The following is a 27,682-nucleotide window of genomic DNA, read 5'->3' on the forward strand; positions in this document are numbered from 1 at the left end:
CTTCCACCTACTTCTGGGCCCAAGGCTTGAATTGTGAAGAAAACGCCCACAGTGGTCAGGTCTAGGAGGAAGTGAGTGGCCCCACTGTGAGACACCTTCTGCATGGCGTAGGCAGTCTACCTAATCTGGTATCTATGGGATCAGCCCCAGCAGCTTATTCTCGGACTGATAGGGGAGGCAACTGGGACTTCCCACCCAAGAAAGTTCACCATTATTGCCATTTTATTCCCCTGCTACCTTTAGGTGTCTAAAATGTAAGCACATGAGAGGTTGAGGGCTAGGAAGTTGGAGCCTCCATCCTTATGTCACGGCTGATGCTTTGCACAAGATGAAGATGCAGTGGAGGAATAGACCATCATCTGAGAGCTCTCAGGGGAGGCTCCACTGGTGCTGAGTGACTGATGATTGAGCAACCATCTCTGCTGGTCCCGGATTGGCCTCACGCAATCCTACTCATAATCAGATCACAAGCGCAAGCCCTATAAGAACACTTTCTCTAGAACCTTCAGGCAGGTCATCTGTCCCTCCACCTGCCTACCAGGTCCCAATGAGTGGGGACAAAGAGGACCAGGGAGGTGAACATAACTGAGACTTCCATGTTGTCCCCCGATCTCTGCAAAGCCCCCATGGTCTTCCACAGGTCCATGGACAGGCCCCCCTTCCTAGCCCAGGAATTGTGCTACACCAGGACAATGTCTTGAGCTTTCTCATGACCTTGCATAACTAACCTCTCAGATCCATCATTCCCCAAATCTTGCTGAGAGCCTTCTTGGCCAGTCACCACGCAAGGTGCATGGGACATAAGAATAGATGCTACAACTTACCAGTTAGGAATACAACAGCTACAGATTCAGGTCTGGGCTCTGCTCTTCATCAGCAATACACCCTATTTCTCTAAGCCTCAGCCTTTTGTAGAGAGCGAGAATCATAGTCCCTACCTCCCAAATTACTGAGTGCTGGTTGTCATTAGCTCTGGAACTGGCAGACTAGAGCTCAGTGGGGGGTGCTAGAACCTTTGTTCCATGTGGGAAAATGGCAGCAATCTTGGAATGGAGAGCAGGAAGATGAAACAGGGCTCCAGGGTCCCAGGGCTTCCAGGTCAAACTCTAAAAATTGGCCATGGAGTCTTCCACACCCAGCTTCTACCTGGGCTAGCCCAGGTCTCTAAACCCAGGCCTGGGCCTCAAGGATTGCTGTCAGACCCTGACTGTTCTTCCTGCAGGTGCTGGCTGTGTTCAAAACAAGGGTCATTTCCCAGGTTCTTCTCAGCAACAGAGCAGGTAGACAAAGGACTTGCTATTTCTGCACAAGATTCAGGGCCTGCAGATGGGGATTTGGCAGGTGGCTCGGGAATGCAGGGGTTCACCCTCCCTTGCTCTCCTCTCCTAAAGCTTCAAGACAGCAGGACCCATTTGGGAATCTGGGTGCTATGCCTGTCCACTTGTCTTTTAGTCCATAGCTAGTCCCACCATCCCATCCCCTCAGCCCCACCCCACAAGAAAGCAACAAAACTACGTGGCAAACACATTTATTTAATATGGGGGTGGGGTATTGCTGTCTCTGTCAGTGTGTATGGGGTGGCAGGGAGACAACCAGAGGGACTTCTGCTCTGGAGTAAGAGGCTGTTCTGGCCCCAGGCTGCAGGGTGGGGAGCAGACTGAGGGGACAGGGAAGGTGTGTAAAGGGGGTAGGGTGAAGCTCTGCACACATCCTTGGGACCACAGTCCAGGCCCACCCAGTCACCAAAGCAAGAACCGAATAAATAAAGTGCAACCGTGGAGGTGGGAGACGGGGAGAGGGAGGGCACTGGGCGCACCCATGCCCACAGCCCACATTCAGCGCTGCCAGGCCTGGCCACCTGCAGGCCAAACCCTCCTGTCCAATCACCCCTATGTCCGTCCCTCCATGAGCCAGCAGGGCCCCTGTGCAGCTACTGGAGGTAGCGATAGGCCTTAAAGCAGTGGTTGCCAGCATCGGCCACCACCACGTGGCCATCCGAGGTCAGCGCCAGGCCCTGTGGGCCGTACAGTGGCTCTGCAGATGTGTTGATGTAGGACAGGAAGGAACCAGAGCTGTCGAATACCTGGGGAATGAGTGGAGAATGAAGGAGAGCTGAGATCAGGCCAATGAGATGTATATTTGGGGGGGGGGGGGGGGGTTTGCACTGGGCACAGCAGGAAACCACACCTTTATGCCATCCCTGGGCCTTACTCACCTGGATGCGGCTGTTGCCCCAGTCAGCCACGATGATGTTCCCATTGGAGTCTACAGCTACTCCCGTGGGGGCGTTGAACTGCCCGTTGCCCTCGCCATGGGAGCCAAACTTGAAGAGGAACTCTCCGTCGGCACTGTACACCTGCAGGGCAAAGGGCTGGGGACTGGGGACCTGGCCTCAGGCAGAGGGCAGGGTCTTGGAGGAGGGTGGGGTGAAGCCCCAGATCTGCAGCTATAGTCTAGTTTTTCCCAGGCTTCCTATCCATGCACCCCACTGCTACTGGACGTCTCCAGCTGATGTCCCTCAGACATATCCAATCTAAAGCCCATCTTCCCTGGGAAAGCAGTTCTGACTTCTCTTTCAGTGACTGGCAACACCCATTTGGCCATGAGTCATTGTCAACTCCACCTTCTCCTCTGCTTGACAGCCAGTGAGTTGACACAATTGCCGATTCTCTCTCAAATCTGTACCCTATTAAGATATTGCCACTGCAATGGTCCTTATCTGGATTATTGCAAAAGAGTGACCTTCCTGCCTCTAGTCTTGCCCCGGCCAGAGCGATCTAAGGCACCACAGGACTGTGTCACCCCGCCTGCCTGTAATCCTGCAGTGACTCCCCATAGCTCTTAGGCAGAGAGCAAGCTCCTTAAAGGACACACAAGGCTTGTCCTCACGAACCCAGTCTGAACTACTTGTAGTTTCTTGAACTACAGTCCTCAGCTCCTCTGGTCCCCTTTGCCTCGAATCCTCTCCTGTTCTCTACCCTCTGGTTAATTCCCACTGATGCCTTAGGTCATTCTCAGTCTCACCTGAGCCAAATGCTTCTACTATGCCCTCACATTTCCCTACCCTTCCTCATCACAGAATCTATCACATCATATTGTAACATGCCAGGCAACTCTTCTCCACTAGACTATAAGACAACAGGGAAAGTATCTGCTTCATCCATCACTGTATCTCCATCATTTCTAGCACAGTATCTGAGTCAAAGTAGTCATGCAATAAATGTCAAATGAATACTGGTCAAATGAATGAGCTGAAGGGGGGAAAAAAGGAGGCGAGGGAAGACACTCACCTTCACTGAATGGTTATGGAAATCTGTCACTACAATCTCATTCTTGTTGTTCACAGCCACAAAATGGGGCCCTGAAAATATAAAGTGGTCTCTAGGGCAGTAGTTGGGATACTGAGTGGGATGGTGAAGGATATCTGAGATGATAAAGCTAGGGTGTTAGGAGAAGGGTGGGGTCTCTGGGATGATGGTGCTAAGGTACAGTGAAGGGAGGGGGTTCTCTAGGGCCCAGACACAGGAGGAGGGGCCTTTAGAGCTGGAGTTCCCAGGGGGTCCTCTGGGATTGGAGCATCAGAATAGATGTCTGAGTTGTCTCCCAATACCTGCAAAGTGACGGTCAGTGGCCCCACGGCCCCCAAAACGGCCAACCAGCTTTCCATTGGGTTGGAAGGTAAAGACACAGCAAGACTTGTTGTCGACCACAATGATATGTCCATTACGGTCTACGGCCACCCCCTTGGGGCCCATGAGACGGCCAGCTCCAATCTTGGTCTGGAGGAAGGAGATACGTTTTAGGGCCTTCATTCTGCCTGGTGGGGAGAACAGTCCCAGCCTTGCACCAAAGCAGAACCTTGGGCTGGGGATGGACCAATCCAAGCCTGACCACCAGAGGGCACTAGAATGGTCACTTCAGCTGATCACCAGGGTAAGGTTCTCACCTTGAACTTGCCCTCAGGGGAGAAGATGCTGACCCAACGGTTGTCATAGTCTGCCACAATAATGTCTCCGTTGGTGTCCACTGCCACACCTGTGGGGCGTTGGAGCTGCCCTGGTGAGCGCCCTCGGACCCCAAAGCGGAACTTGAACTGGCCTTCGTTGGAGAAAACCTGGAGCACAGGATCAAGGGAGGGAGGGGGAGGAGGGGAGAGACTGTGGGCACAGAGAGAAAGGAGCAGGATCCTGAGGGAGGAGACCCCCCCCCATTCATTCAGTCACTCAACAAGCACCAATGACACCGTGTCAGGAGCACAGAGAAGAATTAGACATGGCCTCAGACAGCAGACCTAGGGGACACGCAGCAGAGGTGTAAATGGGACTGTATGAATATGAAAAGGGTGAAGGAAGTAGTCAGAAAGGGCTCCAGGAGAAGAGGAGATCTGAGCTCATAGCTAAAAAGGATGCTGGGATATGAACTGAAGTTGGCCAGTAAAGAGGCAGGAGGCAAGGCATAAGCAGAGTGGACAGTGTGTGAAAGGCAGAGTCCAGCATGGGCCCTGCTTATCCGTGAACAACAGGGGTCAGGTTTTATCCTGGATGTAATGAGGACTCACTGAAAAATTCTGGGCAGTGGAGTGATGAGATGAGATTTGCATTTGTGGTATAAAAAATGTATTTGGTCACTGCCCTCAGTGCCTGGCACAGAGTTCCTCAAAACCCAGGAATTTCCTGAGTGATAGGAGTGTCTTTTGTCATTCAAAGGAGCTCCTTTTGAGTTTACGCTACAGCAGAAGGCCCCTAGATAGCCTCAGGATGAGGCTGGTCATTAGAGAGACAAAATGATTGAAGGGCTGGAATTTACAGCCCCACCCACCAACCTGTGGGAAGGTGCCTGTGGTAAGCACACACATTAAGCTCTAAAGAAACTCTTGAACGAGATTCAATGAGCTTCTGGGTTGATACTGAGAGAATGGTGCAACCCAGTTCCACAGAGATGGAAATTCCTGCACTAGGGACTCTTCCAGACCTCGCCCTATGTCCATCTTCATCAAGCCATCCATCTGTATCCTTTATCAAGTCCCGTACAGCAAAGTGGTAAACATAACCCAATGTTTCTCTGAGTTCTGTGAGCCCCTCTAACTAATCGAACCCAACGAGGGGGTTGTGGGAACTTCCAATTTATAGCAGGTCTGTCAGTGCATTGGTGACAACCTGACTTGTGACTGGTGTCTGAAGTGGGGGCAGTCTTATGGGACTGAGCCCTTAACCTGTGGGATGTGACGCTATCTCCAGGTACATCGTGTCAGAATTGAGTTGAATTTGGAGAACACCCAGTCAGTGTCCACTGGAGTTGGAGGACTGCTTGGTAGTGTTGGAAAAAACACCTTGGAGCTTCTAAGAAAGAGCACTCTGGGTGCAGGGAGGAGTCAAGACTGGAAGCTAGCCAACCAGTCAGAGGCCGCACAGCGTGCAGGTGTGAAATGATGACGACCTGGTCCAGGGCACTGCTGGCCGGCAGCCGATGGACTCAAGAGCCATAGAGTAGGTAGATTCAACCAACTTGGCAGCAGACAACAAAGGGGTGGGGGTGGGGGAATGGACAAGGATGAGCCCTTCTAGGCTATGGGGCTGACAAGGCAGCCTTCCTCATGGACAGTTAACCTTCCAGCCTCTTGCCTCTGCCTCCTCCGCCTTAGCGCCCAACATACTCAGGTCTCCCCATCCTAGAAGTACCTCCTTTGTTGCTCTTTCCTCTACAGCAGGGGTGGGGAACCTTTTTTCTGCCAAGGGCCATCGGGATATTTATAACATCATTTGCAGCCATACAAAACTATCAACTTAAAAATTAGCTATGAAAAATGCTCCTAGATTTATTGAATTTCAAGTCCCGCCTGCAGTCACCTTGGCAGGGCTAGATCAAATGATTTCTTGGGCAGTATACGGCTTGTGGGTCAGATCCCACCGCTGCTCTACAGCTAAGCCTTCTTGCTGCTGCTTCTTTGCAGCCAAGACATCACTCACCACTTACTGCATAAGTCTCACACCCTGCTTTGTTATAGGCTCTGGGGACGTAAGATGAAGCAGAGCCAGGAGCAGCCTTGGATAACTCAAGTTTTGGGTCTTGGCCATAGCACTCATCCAGACCTGCTTCCTCCTCAGTGGAATGGGCCCCCTGTCCCCACCCCATCCCCATCTCTTAGGCCTGCAGGGCTGTTTGAATTGGTCCCACCAAGGGACATCACTCCCTCCTAATGCGGACCATACACCATGCCCTCACCTGTTCTGCTCTGGTCCCCTGTGGTGGGACAGCACTTGCTAGCATGAGAAGGAAGGGATCACGGACTGGAGAGTTGATGTGAGAGAGACTAAAAGGTCCCCCCAGGTAAGCAGTGAGATTATGTCTGTGCCTCCTCCAGTCTGAGCAGCTCGGTTTCCAACTCGAAACTGATGCAGCTTTGGGGTGGGGGGGGGAGTGTTACTCTTCCTCTCCTATCTCATGTACCCCTTACATCTGGCCAACTCCTATTCACCTTTCGATTCTCAGAATTTCCAGGTCACTTATTCAGAGAAGGCTTTAATGACCAACTCACCCCCTGAATCAATGTATACACATACAGTTAGGTCTCCGTGATATACGCTTTATAGCTCTCATACAACCATCACTTCTGTAACTAAGAATGTGAGTTCCAGACGGGGCAGGAACTGTGTCTGTTCTTTGCTGCTGCATTTGCAGCAACTGGCACATAGCAGACATTTGACAAATGGGTGAATTCCTTAGCTCAATTTCAGGCCAGAGCTGGACATCTCCAGTTGTATGCCACACAGCAATCTCAAGCTCAACACATGCAAAAGTCAATTCATCAGCTTATACCTAGACCTGCTCCTGAACAGCAACACCACCTACCCAGTGCACCAAGTCCTGCCATTCCTGATCCCTCCCTCTCTCTTGACATCTGATGGCTCACCAAAACCTGCCCTATTAGCTTCCTTAAGATCTCTAGAATCTGCTGGTGCCTAGTTTGATCTTTAACATCTCTCTGCTGTATCACAGTAGCATTAAGTAACTTTGGGATCTGAGCCTAGCGGGGGAGAGAGACTAAAACAAAATAAAATGAACCAGTGATCCTCGTAAAGTATGAAAAATGTTACAGCAAAAGGCTGAGGAGCTCTGAGGAGAATATGATTAATATTCTGCCTGAAGGAAATGAGCAAGTTCCAGAGCAGAAATGATAAATTTCTGGACTAAGACAATTACTCAAATGTCAAATCAAATATACAAATCGAATTCTTCACTCAGCCTTCACCATAGACGGGCCCAAAGGAGGAACAGTTCATGAGGAGCCCAATCCTCATGAAATGAGGGGTGCAGATCGCAGTCCATGTGGGAGCCGAGCCCATACCAGGCCTGAAGCCCCCGAGTAAGAGAAGCAGAAACTCAGCTTTGGAATCTGAGTCAGGCTCCTAGTATCTAGGAACTTGGGGTGCAGGTGGGAGTGGGAGCAAAGAGGACTGCTATAGGACTAGCAAGTGTTTGGAAGGCAGGGGCGCTATACCAATTCTGCACCCTTTCAATTCTGCACCCTGAAACAGTGGACAAGCACAGCCCCTCATCGGAGAGACCAAGTGGCACATGTCATTCTGGGCATGCGAGCACGTGCATGTATGCACACCAAGAAGGTTTCCCAAATCTCAGCATTTGTGCCAGAAAGCACCCCTGGCATAAGGAGCAGGGGAAGAGTTTGAGGGTGGAGGGAGTGACTAAGTAGGGCCTCAGCATCACCCCCACTCCCTGTACCCCCCCATCCCACCTCCTCCTTACTATCTTGTGCTGTACCGGGCCTCTCCATTCCTCCGCTCCCAGGAACAGGGTGGGGATGAAGGCTGGCTGGAAATACGGGACTGGGAATATGGTCATGGGAGGGCTCCTGGTAGGTGGGAAGCAGGGGCCAGGGAAGATGTGACACTGAGGTGATGGACCTCTGGCAGAGCTGGATCTATGATGGGGTACTCATGATGGGGTACTCAGGCAGGTCATGAAGAAGTATGAATGTATAGGTGTTGAGAAATAAGGATCTTCGGGGAAAAGTTTTGCTCCCTGATAAAGTGTTTCCAAGAACTGAAGCTCAGGGCAGATACAAACAATCCAGTACAGGATAAACTCAGTGTGACCTCAGCGACTTGGCTCCTAATAGTAACCTACCTCCAGCTCCTCTGGGATCCTTCCAGTTCCCTGAACAACCCCCTCCCGCACTCTCCCACCTCCTGGTTTTTTTGTTGACAGCCTCCACCTGGACAATGATATTTTTAACTAACATTAGAAGGTTCACTAGGTGTCGGGCATGGTACATTATGTCATGTAATGCTTCCAGCAACCCTCTGAGGTATTCTTTTCCTAATTTTACACATGAGTTCACTGAAGCTCAGAGAGGTCACATGGCTTGTCAGTAAGTGGCAGAGCTAGGACTCAAGCCCAGGTGTCTGGTTTCAGAGTCTGAGCTGTGAACTGCTCCGCTGTGTCTACCACACTGGGCTCTGGGTTTACTGCAAGGAATAAACAGAGAAAAACCACACTTTCTGGCTTTAAAGAGCTTGAAGTGCAGCAAAGGCCATGTCCATTTGTGTGGTGGATGCTCTAATCAGGTGTGTGAGGGTCTGGGAGGACCAGGGGCAGCACCACCGGTGAGTGTACACTACAGTCTAGCCACTGAAGATGCCCCTTTTCACAAGGTAACCCCATTTGACTGTCTAGTTGACCAGATGTTTGCAGAGACTGGTGCAGACAAGATACATTCTGGAGTCAGGAAGGTATGTTGGAACACAGCAGGAAAGGGCAGAGCCAACATCCTGACCACATGGTAGTGAGAAGGGAAGAAAGTGAGCCAGTCATGGAGGCTCAAGTGGAGGCAGAGGGGAAGGAAGAATGAGCCAGATCTCTGGGGTACAGGAGCTGGTCTGGGCTGAGCCAGGCCTGGGAGGTGGAAGCCCCCGGCACAGTCAGCGCCGGAGCCTAACTGTGACCGCAGTTCCTGGTGTGGCCAGTGGGGGCGCGGTTGCAAGTGGGTGAGTGAAGGGCGGTGCCGTGATTTATGGCTCTCTAAGGAATGGTACTATGTCAGGAGGTGACCTATACAGCCTGTTTTTTTTCAGGCTATAGCTGAAGGGCCTTTATTTGGTGTTGGGGGAGCTGGACAGGTGCTCACCTGAATACATTGGTTGTTGCTGTCTGCTACAACTATGCGGCCGCTGCTAGCTGCGGACACACCCTGTAAATTGGTGAATTCGCCCTTCTCCCTTCCACGGCTGCCTGTGGGAAAGGGATGGGGGGGGCAAAGAATTCACTCGCAGGTCATTTTGAAACCCCCTTCCCGCTCCGCCCCGCCTCCTGCCTGGGCCCGCCCCTGCCTGGCTCCGCCCCCCGCCGTCTGTACCAACTCGGAACACCAGCTCATCCTCAATGGGGTTGTCCTTCCGCTTGCCGCCTGTGCTGTACATGGAGCTGGGCCTCCGCACCGCCTTCTGCCGCACGTGGCTGCCGGGGCCACCGGGGGACTTAACCCGGCGCTTGACGTCGTCGGGTGAAGGCGGCAGGTCCCCAGGACGCAGGGCACGCACGCGGAAGGGGCTGCCGCGCACCGGCTGGCCGTAGAGCAGCACCGAGAGGAGCAGCTCGCCCTCGGCGCGCGCCGTGTACACCAGCTCGTACGTGCCGTTCTTGTGGTCCACCACGGGCACGGGGAGGCGCGCGCCGTCGGGGCCCGTGAGCTCCGCGCGCAGCTCGGCGCTGCCGGTGCGCACCAGCCGCCCATCCTTGTCTTTGGTAGTCACGGTGAGAGAGGCGGGCTGGCCCACCAGCGCCTGGCGCAGGCCTTCGCCCGTGGCCACCGTCTCGTGTGCGGTGGCGCTCGTCGTGAGCAGCGCGCCCAGGTTGAGCACCGATCGCCGCAGCCCGTCGACCTCGAGGACCAGTTCCAGCTGCGCGTTCTCGTGCGGCCGCTCGGGGAAGGCCTGCGCCGCCAGCGCCGCCAGCCGCTCGCGCATGTGCTTCCGCACCAGCAACACCTCCGGCGCCGAGCCCAGGCGCAGGGCCTGCTCCGCGAAGCTGCAGCTGCTGCCAATGTGTTCCTGACCCTGGCGCAGTGTGTCCAGCTGGGTCTGCAGCACCTGAGGAGGGGTCACAGGTGGGTTGAATAAGAAGACTGGCACGGGGGGCGGGGGTCTCTGTGATGCCCGATGAACTTGCAGTACTATGGCATGAAAGAAATACAAGAGAGTGTAGACAGGACCCAGATGCCCGCAGCACCCTGGGGCCACGTCAGGATAGACTAGGGAAAGGGGTGCCAAGTGTGGAAAGCGGGGACGCGCGGAGGCCATAAGGCCGTCTCCTGGCGGACGGTGGTGGGGAAGGGAGAACACACGCACCTTCTGCTTCGCCCCACAAATGGCCTCCAGGTCGCTGACCAGCGCCTGCTTGCGCTGCTGCAGCGCTTGCTCCAGGTCCTCGAAGGCTGCGCTGATCTGGGCCAGGGCCTCCGCCTTGCGCTCCTGCAGCTGCTGGCTGATGCCCCCGACTAAGGCGATAGCTGCGGACAGCTGTGGCAGGCTGGGGAGGGGAAACATCTCATACCGGGGCGGCTTGAGGCGCCCTTACCAAACCATTCTTTCTCCCCACTGCTGCCCTCTCTCAGAATTTTATCTGTACCCTCCCCAAGGCCCCCCGGGCCCCGCTGGGACGCTCTCCCCGATGGCCCCGCCAGTCCAGGTTCCCCCCAGGCGCCTACCGGCCGCGCACTGCCTCGAGCTGGCGCTGCAGAGCGGCCTTGTGCTGCTCCACCACGTCGCGCAGCAGCACCGTGCCGTGCTCGCGGTGCTCCCCGGCGCGGCACTCGCCGCACATGGCCGTCTCACAGGCCTCGCAGTAAAACTCCATCGTCTGGCAGCATAAAGACTCCAGTCAGGCAATGGCTACACACCACACTTCTTTGCCCCGCCCCGCCCCCCTCTGCCCTCCTCGCCCCTTACCTTCCAGGTGTGCCCCCTACCGGGACCGTTTATCCAGAGAAACACCTCTCACCCACAGCCACTCGGCCCCTCCCCCCTCCCCCCCCCTCCCCCCAAGTCCTGGCCTCACTGGGCCTGCTTGGGCCCACCTTGCCTTCATGGTTGGGGCAGGAGAGGGGGCGGCCAGCCACTGCGCTGAGGGGGTGGGGGTCCTCGGGGTCGTGGGCCCCATCGGGTGCCTGCTGCATCGCCTCCATAAGGCTGCTGATGAAGAAGTTATTCTGCAGCGCGGAGACGCCCTGCTCGGGGAGAATGGACGTCTGCCGACACACGGGGCAGGACAGCGTCAGGCTCTGGGCAGGGATATAGTTCTGGAGGCATCTGGCCAGGGAGGAAAGGAGGGGGTGGAGCAGCGTCAGTGCACAGCTCACACTTTCCGTGGGTGCTGATCCCTCTCCTCACAGGGCTGCCCTTACACTTCATTTGGAAACCCCTCTGGTTGGCGCACACATCTTGTCCGGCCAGCAGATATAAAAGGCCTCATCTCTCAGGGCTGAGTAGAAGCACATCCCTGACCTCTCTCAGAACAGCTGACATACCCGCATTCCTCACCGTGTACACAAACACAGGTTCACCTTTCACAGGTGTTTACAAACCTTTCTCACAGAAAAATGTGCAACTAGCCCGGACTTTATTAACTCATTAAACATTTACTGACTGCCTACTCTTGTCGAATTTGTGCCAAGCTCTAGGGATAGAGAGATGAAGCACAATGCACACCTCTAAACTATTTCCAGTCTACCGAGGAGTATTCACAGAAGTACTGAAATAGAGAGTTCATAGAAGTAAACAGTGTAATAATTAAGGGTATGGATACTGGAGCTAGGCTGCCTGGGTTCAATTCCCAGATCAGTCACTTATTAAACTGTGACCCCTGACAAGTTACTTAACTTTTATGCGCCAAGGATTCTTCCTTTGTAAGATGGGGATAGTACAGACTTCATAGGGTGCTGGAAGATTAAATGTAAAATGCCTAACTCACAGAGAGCACTAAATGTTATAGGATATGAGTATTTGCCTAACTCACAGAGAATGCTACATATTGTAGGCTATTATTTATCATTAATAAAGGGAATACAGTAGACTGCACTGATAAGAAAATGCACAGAGGGACATCTGGCCCAGGGTGGGTGGAGAGGGAATCCAGGAAAGGCTTTAGAGGAGGTGATGTAAGCTAAATCTTCACGGATGAATAATGGTAGTCTGACCAAAGGAAGGTACAGGGAGAGGAGGAAGGGTGTTCCAGACGCAGACGGCATCCAGAAACAGCATAGTGTGGGTAGGGAATTATAAACAGCTCAATATGGCTAGAGACCAAATCAATACAAGGAATGGTAGCAGGAGTCTAGAGAGAGACAGGGGCCAGTTTATGGAGGGTCTCGTGGGCCACACCAAGGAGCTTAGAAGTCATTGCAACAGCAAAAGGGAGCCACTGGAGCACTGGACAGCCGGGTTTACATTTTATCAAGCTCCTCCTCACTGCCTCTCGGTGGAGGGTGACTGTGAATGTGACAAGATGGCAGACAAAGGGTGGTAGCATCATCAACATCATCATCCATTGACCATTTATTAAGCACTATGTGTCAGGCACTATACTTTACACTTTGTTTATATAAACAGACTCAGAAAAGGTAAGTAGTCCAAGGTAACGAAGCTAGTGAGCACTGGAGCCTGGATCCTAATACAAGGCAAAGCATGTGCTTAACCAAAATACTCTTGCAATAGTTTAGTCAAGAGATGAGAAGACCTGGATTTAGGCAGTAGCAATGGAGGCTAAGGTGGAACAAATCTGAGAAGTATTTAAGAAGTACAGCTAGATATAGATGAGCATGCCATCAACACTTCGATGGCCTCTGTAGCCATGGGAGAGGGTGCAATCAGCCAAGAAGGGGTAGGCAGTGATAACAGCAGGACAGAGCACCCAGCAAATACTGAACGAGGGGAGCAAAGAGCAATGGGCAGAGGGACGGTGGAAAGACAGTGTCAGAACAGCAAAGTGAGCAGCACAATTCTAGAGGGAGGGAATGAGTAGTCATCAGTGTCTGCAGCAGCGGAGGAGTCAGGGAACGCTAAGGACTGGGAAATGCCCATCCAATCTGGCCAATGTGAGAGTACTTTTGTCTGAAAGGAAAACAGAGAGATCAGAGTGGTAGGGGAAGAAAACCTTGACTGCTGCCAGTTGAAGAGCGAACAGGAGGTTGGAAGTCTGAGTAAGAAAGGGGTTGAGGCATGAATGATACTTAGGGGGGACAAAGGCACAAACAGTTCTCATTTGTTTGTGATGGGCGCCTTGAGCATGTTTATAAGTTGAGGAGCCAGTAGAGAAGGAGAGGTGGAAGAGACCAGAAGACGTGGGGCCAGGTCTAGAGATGGGGAAGAGGCTCAGATTGGTCTGAAGAAGAGGAATGGACCACATCCTCTGACTGGAGGAGGGAAGAGAGAGACGGATGGATGTACTTGAGCACAGGGGCAAAGTCAGAGAGACTGTGTTTAACTTGTCTCAGGCAAGGTTAGCTGCTGAGAGTGAAGGAGGGAGGATTCAGGAGAACCAAAGGGCTAGGATTAGTCACTGAAGGGTGGAGGGGAAGCTTACAGACTGCCAGTAGCATGTGTGGAGACCATGAATTTGTGGAGGGAATGTCTGCATGGTGCAAACTTTCCAATATCCTCAGTCTTTTCTGTTAATGTTCTCTATACCTCTAGATCTGAACTAATTAATTTTATTTATTTAACAAACAGTCTGTGCCAGGCATGACTCTAAGTGCTTCACAAATATTAACTTATTTGTGACCTAGTTTCCCCTGCAGTCCTCTCAAGTACAGAGTGGGTTTTGTCTCATATTCCACATTCCTTGGGGCCAGAAGGTGGGGTTGAGTCCTCCCCACCCCCAGCTGGAACATTTCTAAATGATTCTTCAGCTCCTTGGAAGTTCACGCCTCTGTCTACACCACCCCTCCTTTTCATTGTCTCTGCTGCCTTAATGGTTGCTTCCCCAGTTGCTAAAATCTTGCGTCTGGCTTACTGTCTTCTGTTCACCCCTGTCCAGTAATCTACCTCCCCCCAACACACACACACACACACACACACTCTCTCTCTCTCTCTCTCCTAACATCAGCTCCAGTAGCTCTGACATCCGTGAGGTGACCCATCCACTATCAGGATTTCTTAGTTCCTTAATCTCCTTACCCCCAGTGATCTTTTCCTCCACTTCACCTCAGCTGTCCACTCCCATGCTCCCACCACCGCCCATATCCCATCACTCGTCACTGCATCAACTCTAAACTCTGCATTTCTACCATTCCACTCTGTTCCCCAGTAGCCCTCTGCCCATCTCATGGAATCTGGTGTTCCTCCTGCAAAATACCTTCGAACTCATCAAGACCTCCTTACTTTGGTTGAGCATACCTGGCTTACAATAGCTTCCTAACTGGATTCCTGTTTCTACTCTTACTTCTCTACAATCCATTCTCAACACAGCAGCCAGAGCAAGCTTTTAAAAATCTAATTTATATCACATTATTTCCCTGCTAAAATAAATCATCTAATGGTTTTCCACTGCATTTAGAATAAAATCCAAACACTTTCCTAAGACCACCAAGCTACTCCATAACTGTCCTGACTCTTTTGGACCTCACTTCATCCCATGTTTCCCCTCACTCAGCCACACTGGCTGCTTTACTGGTCTCTGAACATGCCCATTTACTCCCTCCTGGAGGCCTTTGATGGAACACTGCAAAGAATTTCCCATTGCCTGGAACAATCTGCATGTGTCTTGCCTCCTTCTTATCCTCAGATGTCAGGTCAAATATTACCTCCTCAAGGAAGCCTTTCCTGATGACTCTATGTAGAAGAGCCCCTGGCCCAACCACCTCCACTTACTCCCTGTTTATTTCCTACAAAACACTTAGCACAAGCTGTGACTCACCTAATTATTTGCTTGCTTACTACCATTCACTTCCCCCTAGAACATAAGTTCTTTAAGAGCGGGGACCAAAAGATAAATGAGTGAGGAGTAGTTAAGAGTGAAGGCTCTATAGAATACTATAAACAATTATACTCTAATGAATTGACAAACCTAGAAAAAATGCATAAATTCCTAAAAACATACAACCTTCCAAGGTAAAGCATGAAGAAACTGAAAATCTGGATGGACTGATTGCAAGTAATAATACTGAATCAGCAATTTAACACTGCCCCCAAAAAAACAAAAGTCCAGAACCAGATGGCTTCACATGTGAATTCTACCAAAGATTTAAAAAAGAGTTAATACCTATCCTTCTCAAATTATTCCAAAAAAAAAAGGGAAGAAATGCTTCCAAACTCATTTTATGAGGCCAGCAATACCCTGATACCAAAACCAGACAGAGGCCCCACAAAAAAAGAAAGTTACAGGCCAATATCCTTGATGAACATAGATGTAAAATTCTCAACAAAATATTAGCAAACCAAATTAAAAAACACATTAAAAGATCATACATCATGATTGAGTAGGTTTATTCCAGGGATGCAAGGATGATCCAACATCCGCAAATCAATCAACACATTAACAGAACAATAAAATTCATATGATCATATCAATAGATGAAGAAAAAGCATCTGGCAAAATTCAAATTATTTACATTAATTTATAATTTTAAAAACTCTTAACAATGTAGTGGTAGAGGAACTGTATCACAACATCATACTCAATGATCAAAAGCTGGAAGCTTTTCCTCTAAGATCACGAATAAGACAAGGATGCCCACTTTCACCACTTTTATTTAACTTAGTATTGGAAGTCTTATCCATATAAAATTAGGCAAGGAAAAGAAATAAAAGGCATCCAAATTGGAAAAGAAGTAAAACTGTCACTATTTACAGATGGCATGGTATTTTATAAAGAAACCCTAAAGACTCCACCAAAAAACTATTAGAACTAATAAATAAATTCAGTAAAGTTATAGGATACAAAATTAATCTATGGAACAATTTTGTGTTTCTATACACTAATAAGCTATCAGAAAGAGAAATTAAGAAGACTATTCCACTTACATTATTTTCAAAAACAATAAAATAGCTAGGATTAAATTTAACCAAGGCAGTCAAAGACCTGTACTCTGAAAACTGTAAGACACTGATAAAGAAATTGAAGACAACACAAATAAATATAAAAGTATACCATGCTCATGAACTGGAATAATTAATATTGTTGAAATGTCCATTCTACAGAAAGCAATCTACAGATTCAATGCAATCCCGATCAAAATACCAACGGCGTTTTTTACAGAGCCAGAACAAATCATCTTAAAATTTGTAGGAGACTACATGATAGCCAAAGCAACCATGAGAAAGAAGAACAAAACTGGAGGTATCAGACTTCTTGATTTTAAACTTACTACAAAGATATGTATAGTAATCAAAACAGTGTGGTACTGACACAAAAACAGATACATAGATCAATGGAATAGAAATAAACCAAATAGAAATATATGGTCAATTAAACTATGACAAAGGAGGCAAGAGTATACAATGAATAAAAGGCAGTCTCTTCAATAAATAGTGCTGGAAAAACTGGACAGCTCCATGGCAAAAGAATAAAGCTGGACCACTATCTTATACCATATACAAAAATAAATTCAAAGTGGATGAAAGACTTGAATACAAGACCTGAAACAATAAAAATCCTAGAAGAAAACATAGGCAGTAAGCTCTTTGACATTGGTCTTAGCAATATTTTTTGGACCAGTCTCCTCAGGCGTGAACAACAGAAGCAATAATGAACAGGTGGGACTACATCAGTGTTACTGATCACAGGATCATGAGACATGAGGCATGGACAAAGCGAAGCCACGATGGAAAACTCAAGAAGTTTGGACTTTGCCCTTTGGACAATGGATAACTGTTGAAGGAATTTAAGCAGGAAGTTAGTGACAAGATGGAACCTGTTTTATTTTATTTTTATTTTTTTAATCCTCACCCCAGGATATTTTTTTCATTGCTTTTCAGAGAGAGTAGAAGAGAGTGAGAAACATCAATGTCAGAGAGACACACTGATTGGTTGCCTCCCACTCGAGCCCCTCCTGGGCCTGGGGATGGAGCCTGCAACCAAGGTATGTGCTCTTGGCTGATGCTCTAACCACTGAGCCACACCAGCCAGGGCTGGAATCTGTTTTAGAAGCCTCATTCGAACTGTGAGGGGGATGGAGGAGAAGCACAAGTGAGGAGTCAAGGATACATACCAGTTAGAAGGCTATTGCTGCGTCTCAGGAGAGAACTAGTGGTGACCTGAACTGGGGGCAGTAGCTGTGTGGTTGGAGAAGGGGGATAAGATATTTAGGAGGCAGAATCCACAGACCTAGATACTGACTGAATGTGGAAAAGAATGCAGTCCTGGGCAGTAGAGCTGGAATCTGAGAGAACAGGGCTAGAAGGGAAGCAGAGTCCCTGGGGCAGAGCCAGGATTCCGTGCAGGCAGGAGGCAGAGGGAAGGCATGCATGGAGACAACAGTAAGAAGACCCAGGGACCAGGTTATTCAAGTCAGAGCAATGAGGGATGAGGGCCGGAGAGAGAATATTGTCCAAACACAGAAGTGATCATGTTTAAAACCCTGCAAAGGCTTCATGTGGCTCTCTGGGAAAGATTCCCTAACAGGTCCACACAGCTCCACGTGGTCTGGCCTCAACCTTCCTCTCTAGCATCATCCTGTGCCACTCTCAATCACACTAGCCTGGCTCCTGCCTGGCCAGGCCTCCTCTAGGCTCTCTGACCTGACACAGTCACTCATGCCACATGGCCTTTTCCCATGTTCTTCCTTCTGCCAGCAATGCTCTTACCATTCCCTCAATTTAGTTAACTCCTACTCAGACTACAGACTGCACCTCAAGGAAGCCTTCCTTGATTCTCCAAACTGTAAGATCCATATGCTAAGCTCTCATAGCTTAGCACTTTATTTGCAGCACTTAAGGGTGCAACATTACATTTACCTGTAGCCTGGCTATGTGATTATTTGAATACTTTCTCCTTCACTATACTATTAACTCTTTTTTTAAAAAATTTTTTAAATTTATTGATTGATTGTAGAGAGAGAGGAAGAGAGGGGAGAGAGAGAAAAACACTGATTTGTTGTTCCAACTCATTTATGCATTCATTGGTTGATTCTTGTGCCCTGACCAGGGATCAAACCCACAACCTGGGTGTATTGGGATGATGCTCTAATCAACTGAGCTACCTGGCCAGGGCTATACTGTAAACTCTTTAAGAGCAAAGATATATCTGCTTTTGCTTATCACTGCTGGGGACAGGGCTGGCACACAGTAGTTGCTTGTTACATAAATATGTGTTGAATGAATGAATAATGGATAGAAGCTTAGAGGCTGGAAGGGGTTGCCTTTTACCCAGTGCCCCAGGACAACAATGAAGATGGGCAGAGGACAGGCCTAGCTTCAAATATCCTCCCACTGATCACAAACTCTTCTGGTTCCAGAGCTGGTTTAGAGTCTCAGCTCCAACTTCTCTGGCGCTGTCGAAGGCGGTCTTGGGGCTTGGGAAGGAGGCAGAAAAGCCCTATTCTGGGCCCCTGCCATAACCAAGGCCCAGTGTTATGAGCTTCCTGTTCTCTCATGGGTTCTTGCATCAAACCTCATCTCCTGCAGGGTGGGGTTTACCTGTTCTCTGCATATGTACACAAATTTCCCTCTTATAGATTTACACATGCCACTCCCCTCTCAGGGGGCCCTGCAAGGCCTTCCTCCCTCCCAAGACACATACCCCCGTACCTCTCACAGAAGGTATGCAGGCAAGGCAGAACCTTGGGGCACCGGTACCGATCCAGGCAGATGCTGCACACCAGGAACTGCTTGTCCATGGGCTGGACCTCCGGGCCAGGGCTGTCCTGCCTCTTCGCCATGGTGCCCACGGATGGCTCCTGCCACTCACAGCAGCCTGTGTATGGAGAAATGGTCAGCACTAGGGAAGTCAGCACTCCCTCCCCTACCTGACCCCCCACCCCATTCAAATCCCCTGCAGAGACCTAGCCCCATTTTGTCCCTGCCAGGGGCAGGACAGGCAGTGAGTGATCTGGAGGAAGCAGAGTGAAGCAGGTGGGCTGAGTAACCCATGGTTAAGAGCACAGACTTAGGGTTAGATTGAGTTTCAAACCAGTTCAGCCTCTTACCAGCAATGTGACCCGGCATAGTTCCCACAACCTCTGAGCCTCAATTTCCTAATCTGCAATTATGAGAATAACAATCCCTAACTCAAATGGCTGTTTTGAGAATTGCAATAGAGCACGTCGGTTGCATGGTACACGGATGCCCACTCTCACTGACACTCCCATCCTATATCTCCTCTGCCTCCCTCAAATCCTCCAGGAGACCTTCCTGATGGTGTGTCTCTCCTCTGACCACCTACAGCCTCTCCTACCTCTGGCCCCCCTCTCAGCACAACTGCCCAGGACTGCATTCTTTTCCACATTCAGTCAGTATCTAGGTCTGTGGATTCTGCCTCCTAAATATCTTATCCCCCTTCTCCAACCACACAGCTACTGCCCCCAGTTCAGGTCACCACCAGTTCACTCCTGAGGTGCAGCAACAGCTTTCTAACTGGTACGTATCCTTGACTCCTCACTTGTGCTTCTCCTCCATCCCCCTCACAGTTCAAATGAGGCTTCTAAAACAGATTCCAGCCCTGGCTGGTGTGGCTCAGTGGTTAGAGCATCGGCCTGCCGACTGAAGGCTCCTGGGTTCGATTCAGGCCAAGAGCACATACCTCAGTTGCAGGCTCCATCCCTGGTCCTGGGAGGGGCTCAAGTGCGTGGGAGGCAACCAATCGATGTGTCTCTCTGACATTGATGTTTCTCTCTCTCTTCTACTCTCTCTGAAAAGCAATGAAAAAAATATCCTGGGGTTAGGATTAAAAAAATAAAAATAAAATAAATAAAACAGGTTCCATCTTGTCACTAACTTCCTGTTTAAATTCCTTCAACAGTTATCCATTGTCCAGAGGACAAAGTCCAAACTTCTTGAGTTTTCCATCATGGCTTCGCTTTGTCCATGCCTCATGTCTCATGATCCTGTGATCAGTAACACTGATTTCTTTTCAGTTCTTGGAAAACTCCTCCTTCTCTCTTACTACTACGCAGTCACACATTCTGTTCCCTCTGCCTGAGACCCTCTTCCAAGCTCCCCTTTGCCTGGCTGACTCCCACTTGTCTTTCCAATCACTGTTGTAAACATCACTTCCTCCAGAAGGCCTTCCCTGACTTCCTGCCGTCTGGGTAAGGCACTCCACCTTTGTGTCCCACAGCACCCTGTATTTCCTCCATCCCAGCCCTCATACACTCTACGGTAATTTTCTTGTTACTTCTCTGCTTCCTCCACTGTACGCAGAGTTCTTGAGGTCAGGCGTTTTATTCCTAGCACTTAGCACAGAGCCAGACATAGGATTGATCTATAGTTACTGAATTAATTCAGTAATTTGACAAATATTTATTAATGCATAGGCATTTGGGATAGAGTGATAAACAAAACAGCTATGGCCACTGTCCCTATGGTAGAGAGGTGGTGGCCTATTTTAAAAGTAAATAAACAAATGCATAATTACGAATCGGGAAGGGGGGGTAAAGAAGGAAAGGATGCTATGAGGAAGAACAGTTTTTTGATTGGGTGATCAGGGGAGGCCTCTCCACACAGATGAGTTTTAAGCAGAGCTCTGAGGGATGGAAGGAAAATGGTAGGGATGAAGGCGGAGGCATCAGAGAGTGAGTGAGGGAAGTCATTCTGGGCTAAAGGAGCAGCACATATGAAATTTCTGAGAGGGCTCATTAAAAAATCGAAAGGACTATGCAGTTACAACAAAGTAAATAAAAGGCAAGAGGTGCCCGGTCAGCGTGGCTCAGCGGCTGAGATTTGACCCATGAACCAGGAGATTGAGGTTCGATTCCTCTTTAGGGCACATGCCTGGGTTGTGGGCTCGATCCTCAGTAGGGGGCGTGTAGGAGGCTGCCGATCAATGACTCTCTCTCATCATTGATGTTTCTATCTCTCCTTCTCCCTCTCCCTTCCTCTCTCTGAAATCAATTTTTTTTAAAAACTAAAAAATTTTTTAAAAAAGGCAAGAGGTGAATTTGGGAAGATAGGCTGAAATGAGATCAGGAAGGACCTTGATGTTAAGAATCTAGATTTTCTCCTAAATTGGAAGAGCAATGATGCAATTTACAAAAAATAAAAATAAACTAAAAAGCTACTTTGGCAGCTATGAGGATTGAAAAGGAGCCAGAGTAGAAGCAGGGAGACCAGTTAGGCAGCTACCCCAGCTCTTCAGTAAGACGCTGGGTATTAGCAGAGCTACAGGTAAGAAGGTATATTGATTTGAGAATTACTCCTGAAGTTAAATCAAAAGGGACTGGATGTGAGAGGGGAAAAGGAATGTCAAAAACAACCCCTCCTTGCCCTGGCCTGTTTGGCTAAGTGGTTTTCTCCCTTGAACAAATGGTGGGCCATGCACAGACAGTAAGAGCTTAGGGGGTGATTTTGGGCGTTCTGTCTTAGATACACTAAATTTGAGGTGCCTGTGTGATATCCAGGTAGAGATGTCAAGTAAAAAATAGAATGTAGGAGCTCAAGAGAGAGGTCTGGGTTAGTTACTAATTTGGAAGCACTGGCATGTTAAAGGCACCTGAATGGATGAGACCACCTAGGGACAGAGAGTGGAGAGTGAAGGAGAACCCAGAGCAATGGCAGGGAAACCAGGGGAGTGTGGGACCAAGGAAATCAAGAGAAGAGAGTGATTCAAGAAAGGAGTGGTGAGATAAGATGAAGATTGAAGAGTGTCCACCAGGTTTGGTTGCGGAGGAGTGGCAGGGTCAGAAGCCAGGTTAGAGTGACTAAAAAATGAATAGAGATAGAGAAATTAACACAGTGAATGTAGACAATGAGTGAAATCTTGCCATGAAGAGAAGCAGAAAGATAGGTGGAGTACTTCAAAACAGGCAGTGATTAGGAGCAAGTCAACACTATCTGTGCCTGGCTATGAGCACCACGGGCCTCTCTACCGATAACGGATGAACAAATGTTTGCATGCATGCAGTGGGGCCATTCCAGAGACTTCTCCAGGCTTGAGGAGGGATCTGAGGGAGGCTGGGCTGTGTGTGTCTTCTGTTTGAGTGAGGGTGGACATGGGAAAGTAAGGAAGGGATGCCTGAGAGCATTCTCTCCTGATGTGGACACTGGAATTCTGAGGTTCTCTCTCCAGAGGTGACAGGTTCTGAATCTGGAAACTTAATACAAGAACAACATAGCAGGAGGGAGGACAGATTGAGGGCTGGTAGAAGAAATAGGAGGGCAGAGCCAAGCTGAAGCTTCTGTCTGAAGGGGAGGGCAAAGAGAAAGAGTAGGCGTGGCCTACTGGGCCCTGCTGGGGCAGCTGATGTCAGGCTCCTCCTCTCTCCAAACCCCAGGGGCTCTCCCAGCCAGTCACAAAGGGGCGGGGATTGGGCTACTTCCAAGGTCCACCAGCTCCTCCCGAGCTTCCCCTTCCTGCTTCGGTTCCCCACCCAGGCTTGCCCAGCACCAGCGCAGCCTCTGAGGCCACAACGCTGCCTGGATCCCTAGATTCCCTTTGGGATTTCTACTTCCACCTCTCCCATCCCACTGTGCCCTACAAATCTGCCCCCAAGGTCCTATAGTCAATGGCTTAAGTGGACTGTTTATCACAGCAGACACTGGAGGACCTTGAACTCAGAGCTTAGATTTCACCCTCTTTCCTACTGCCATCCCACGTTGTGTGGCTCAGTTCTAAAGGCACCTCATTTCCTCATTCGGCATTCATTCAAAACCTCTGTGAGGCCTGGGAATACAAAGATAAATAGTCGCAGCTCGGCCTTCATGGATTCCACAATCTAAGAAATAGATCACTGCAGTGCAATGTGGTGAGGGCTTTGATGGGGAAGCACAGATTGCTCCAGGAGCACAGAGAGCACCTAACCTAGATGTGGGGTGGCGGACAGGGATGCTGGAGGTTGGAGGACAAGGGAATTCTCCTGAAGAAAGTCTCATTCAAGCTGAGAGCTCCAGGATGAGTGACAGTTAGAGAGAGCATGGTGCCTTCCGCATCAGGAGACTGAATGATATACCGGGACAGGGGAGGGCTAAGAAACAAGATGGGTTGGTAGGCAGGAGCTAGATCACACAATGCTTTGCTGGTCTTATTAAGGAGTTCAGACTTTACCCTTCCCTGGTAGGGGATTAAGGCTTTATCCAAAGAGCAAAGAACTCTTTCTTGTGGAGCAGGGGGTAAGTATAGAGTGATAGAGCTACAAAGTAAATTTTTTACTGCTGTGTGGAAAATTGTTTAGAGGGGACACACGTAGAAAGTTATGAGACTGCTATGATATTCCAGAGGAGAGATGATGGTGATATTGACCAGGGGAGTAGCAAAGGGAAGGCTGAGAGAAGGGGATTTCATAGAGAGGAGTCAATAGAACTTGATGGCTTAATGGTCTGATGTGAAGAGTAGAGGGAGAAGAAAGAATTAGAGATGATTCCTAGTTTTCTGGACTGAAAACTCTGGAAGAAGAGCAGTTCGGATGAGACGGTGTTAGGTTCTGTATTTAATAAGATGAATCTGAGGTGTCTATGGGATGTTCGAGAGGAGAGGTCTAGCTGGCAGTTGGAAAGATAGGCTGGAGCCTAGGAAAGAGGTCTGGCCTGGAGATAAATATTTGGGAGTTGGTGGTGTAAAGACGGTGCCTGAAGCCATGGAAGTGGATGGCATCACCCAGTGATGAGAAAGGAGAGCCTGTGACTGTGCCCCAAGGAACCTCAACATTTAAGAGATAGGCCCAGGAAGCAAAGCCTGCAAGAAATTAAAAAGGTGTGGCCAGAGAGGTAGTTTGATTGATAGGTTGATCAGCTGATCAAATAGTTCATTTTCCTACTTAGTCTGGCAGTGGGGGGAGGTAAGGGGGAAATGGTACTTTGAATTACCAGGAACAGAAAACAGGGAGACTGTGAAGGCCAAGGGAGAATAAAGCTTCCATGGACAAGGAAACGATCTCATTGCGAAATGCTGCAGAAAGGTCCCATGATTTAAAGCCTAGGAGAAGCTGTGATTATCTTCAGAGTGTGGTTTCCAGGGGCTGGAGGAGAGGAAGCCAAATCCAGGGGGCTGAGGAGGAAGTTGACTGTGAGCAAATGAAGACAGCCAGTGCTGCTGACTCCACTAGATCCTTGACATCTGCAAAGGATGTGTTTCAAGGCTTTTCAGTTTCTCCAAATTCTCAAACAGCATCTAATTTCCCCCATGACTTCCTCCTACAACCTCAGGAGAGTCACAGATGTACAGCTGTGAGTGGAGGTAGATAACCAAGACATTGTTAAAAAGTGGATGCAAGAGGTCATCTAGGCTCACTTGCTTCCTAAAATGACTCACTCCAGTTCACTAGCCTCCAGGTGTATTTGATTATTTGAGGCCTCAGCAAAATGTCAAATGACTGCAGGTTACAGTCTTCAGGGCTTCTCTGGAACAGATGAAGCCTAGGAGGGGGTAAAGTCCTCAAAGCCAAGGAATCCTTTCAATAAGGTTGGTGAGGAAGGAGAGTGATGAAATTCACAGTACCATCTCCCTCACCATTGCCAAACTTAGTAGGTGAACAAACTGCTCAATCAGCTGATCAACCTGTCAATCGAACTTCTCTGGACACACTCTGCACCAGGCCCTTCGACTTGGAACTGGAGATGCAAGGCTGAAAAAGACATATTACCTGTCCTTCACAAGCTCTCAGACAAGTGTAGAACTAGACATGGAAATACATAACTACAACGTGATAAGTGTCATGATATTGATGTATTCAAACTACTGTGGCAGCAAAGAGGAGGAAGTCTCTGAGTCAGAAGGTGGTGGAGGGGAATGAACAGGCCTCCAGAGGAAGGGATATCTGAGCTGGCTCTTGAGGGACAACTAGGAGTATGATAGGTACATTGGGAAAGCTGAGCAAAGGAACAGAAGCATGAAAAATTAAGAAACATGGACCAGGTGGGCAAAAGAGCAAGACTCAAAAGGGTAGAGGCTGTATCTGATGCTTTCATGGCCACTTAATGTGAGTTCTCCCGCTTGCTCCCTGGCTGTTCCTTCACTGCCCATTCCTTAAATGTCTAGTTCCCCAGGGCTTTGCTCTAGGGCCTCTTCTCTTTCTTACTCTGCCAGGGAAATCTCATCATCTCCCAGGGTTTTAGTAGTTACCATCCACTTGCTAAGAACTCCCAAAGCCTCATCTCCAGTGCAGAAAACTTTCTTGAACCCCAGCCCTGTATATCCAACTGTCTATCTTGGACATCTCTACATGGAAGATGCATGGAGACTAGCCTAAAACTGAATTCATGTTCCCTTAACCTACTCTTCCTGCTGAATTTCTCATCTCAAAAACAGGCACCACCATCACCAACTCTGGGAATCTTCTGTTCCGCTCTTCTTTCACCTTTCAGATATAAACTATGACTATCCTTGATTCCGCCTCTAAAGTGTGTCTAGTGACCGGCCAGCGTAGTGGCTCCGCGGCTGAGTATGGACCTATGATCTAGGAGATCTCGGTTCGATTCCCGGTCAGGGCACATGCCTGCATTGCGGGCTTGACTCTCTCATCATTGATGTTTCTATCTCTCTCCCTCTCCCTCTCCCTTCCTCTCTCTGAAATCAATAAAGACATATTTAAAAAATAAAATAAAAATAAATGTGTCTAGTAAGACTGGGCAAGTTCCTACTTCATCCCCTTACTTGTAAACTGTGTGTGGGGGGGGGGGTGTGGGGGGGGTGTCTTTTTGTTCCCAAATCTGAGATTCCCAAGGTTCTCTTTCCAGCCAAAGGTCCCTACAGATTGTAATATATATATATGCCCATGCTTAAACTCCACCTTTCACTACCTTGAGGATTTCATTGCTATTTTCCACGGTAAGGCTAAGTGTGTTAGAGGGTGGCTGCAGTTGCCCCCACATCCCTTCCAAAATAATTGTTTGCTGAGTGTAAGGAACCCATGACACCCCCTCTGGGCACCCTCTATTCTAGCAGTATGGTTTTGCTGTTTTTCTGAACACAGGCTGTACTATCCCAACTATGGGCCTTAGCTCAAGCTCTTCTCTCAGCAAGAATGCCGTTGTCCCCTAAGTGGCCGAGGCAGCCCCTGACACACAGAGGGTGCTCAGTATACACTGGTGACAGGAGAGCCATGTTTAAATCACTGCAGTTCCCTCTCACCAGAGAGCAAAAGCAAAGGCAATAACAAGATAAGTGAACAAAGCTCCAAGGAAAAAGACCCCCACGTAACATAAAAAAGCTTTCCCACAGCAGAAAGTAGTAAGTGCTCTGTCACTGGAGGCATACAAGCCAAGAGAGGCAGGGCACCTGTCAGGCCTGCAGCTCTGATTCCAATTCTGCAGTAAATCAGAGCCCTGCTTAAGGGATGAATGGCCACTGGTGAGCTGGACAGACAAGCAGGGACAGACCTGTGAAAAAGACCTCTGCACCTGACCTAAACTTCCCAGATCTCATATTCCTATTGGGTCAATCCTGAGTTCATGCTGTCAACATGAAAGACCCCCACACCAGCAACAAGCCCGGGACTGCCTTCAGTCAGAATGACCTCCCTGGGGTGCAGCCTGCCCCTCCAGCCTGCAACCATCTGTCCCTGCAGGTTTGCAGCCCAGGATCTAGCCAAGTCCAGAAGGGAGGAGGCCAGACCAGGGAGGGGCCTGGGGTCCTCCAGGCGGGTCACAGGCTGCAGAACTGCCGGGGGTGGGGGGGAGGTGTCCTTTCCTACATGAAACAGCCTCCGGATGAGGCTTCCTGCCCGGGGAGCAGCGCTAGAGGAGGAAAGAGTGTCCTCCATCCTGACCGGGGGCCTTTTGGTGCCTGGGGAGGGTGAAGGGGGGCGGGGTGGGGGAGAGCAAGGGGTAGGAGTGTAGACAGCGGGGAGAAAGGAACCCTTCAGACAGGCTGGGCCACAAGATTCCAGAGTCCCACTCAGCAACCCCACCCGCGCCCGCGCCCGCGCCCGCGCCCCCGCCACCCTCGGCCGCAGCGTTCGACACCCGCCGCCAGCATACACAAGCTCCCAAACCCCGCGCTCCTCCAAGGAGCCATCACCCATCCACCCGCGCCTGCCCCCCTCAAACATGGACCTCACGTGAGAAACCGCAGCCCGAAGGATCCCCCCACTGCTCCCACGGACACGGACACGCCTCGCGTGGACAGCCACAGCCACAGCTCTGAAAAGCATCCGCGCGCCCACCGCGGACGCTCGGGCAGACCCGCGGCCCCGGCCCCGGCCCCAGACCCCGCAGACAGGGCTACAGACGCACCCCTGGGGGCCCGTCACACTCACCGCGGCGGCGAGGATGCGAGGGCCGAGGCCCGGACTGCGGCCACCCGAGGGCCCGCGGCGCCGCCCGCGCCGCCCCCGCCGCCAGCGCCCGTCCGCCGCCCTGCGCGCGGCGCCGCCCCACGTCCCTCGCCTCCGCCGGTCCTCGCGCCGGCGCCGCCGCCGGACCCGCCGCACAGGCCGGAGGGAGGGGCCGGGGCGGGGCTGCGGGCAGCCCGGGAGGGGGCGGCGCCGGGACTGGGGACCCACCCCCGCCCCGCCCGCCGCCGCGCAGGCCCCGCCCCGCCCCCCAGCCCCTGAGCCTCCGGCAAAAACTGCCCGGTCCAGCCG

General features: G+C 50.2%; 1 protein-coding gene across 1 annotated transcript; it reads right to left on the reverse strand.

Annotated features, from left to right (window-relative positions):
• Positions 1-1,512: 1,512 nt before the first annotated feature.
• TRIM3 (tripartite motif containing 3) lies at positions 1,513-27,413 on the reverse strand. Its single transcript, XM_087821707.1, has 12 exons — positions 27,356-27,413; positions 18,759-18,924; positions 11,093-11,324; positions 10,724-10,875; positions 10,365-10,545; positions 9,374-10,106; positions 9,146-9,249; positions 3,947-4,114; positions 3,611-3,779; positions 3,291-3,361; positions 2,216-2,356; positions 1,513-2,083 (listed from the first exon to the last, which is right to left on the reverse strand). The coding sequence occupies exons 2-12, from the start codon at positions 18,887-18,889 to the stop codon at positions 1,931-1,933; spliced, it is 2,235 nt and encodes a 744-aa protein (XP_087677833.1). The 5' UTR covers positions 18,890-18,924; positions 27,356-27,413; the 3' UTR covers positions 1,513-1,930.
• Positions 27,414-27,682: the final 269 nt, after the last annotated feature.

Source organism: Miniopterus natalensis, chromosome 11 (genome assembly GCF_054644295.1).
Source record: "Miniopterus natalensis isolate mMinNat1 chromosome 11, mMinNat1.hap1, whole genome shotgun sequence".
Lineage (NCBI taxonomy): Eukaryota > Metazoa > Chordata > Mammalia > Chiroptera > Miniopteridae > Miniopterus > Miniopterus natalensis.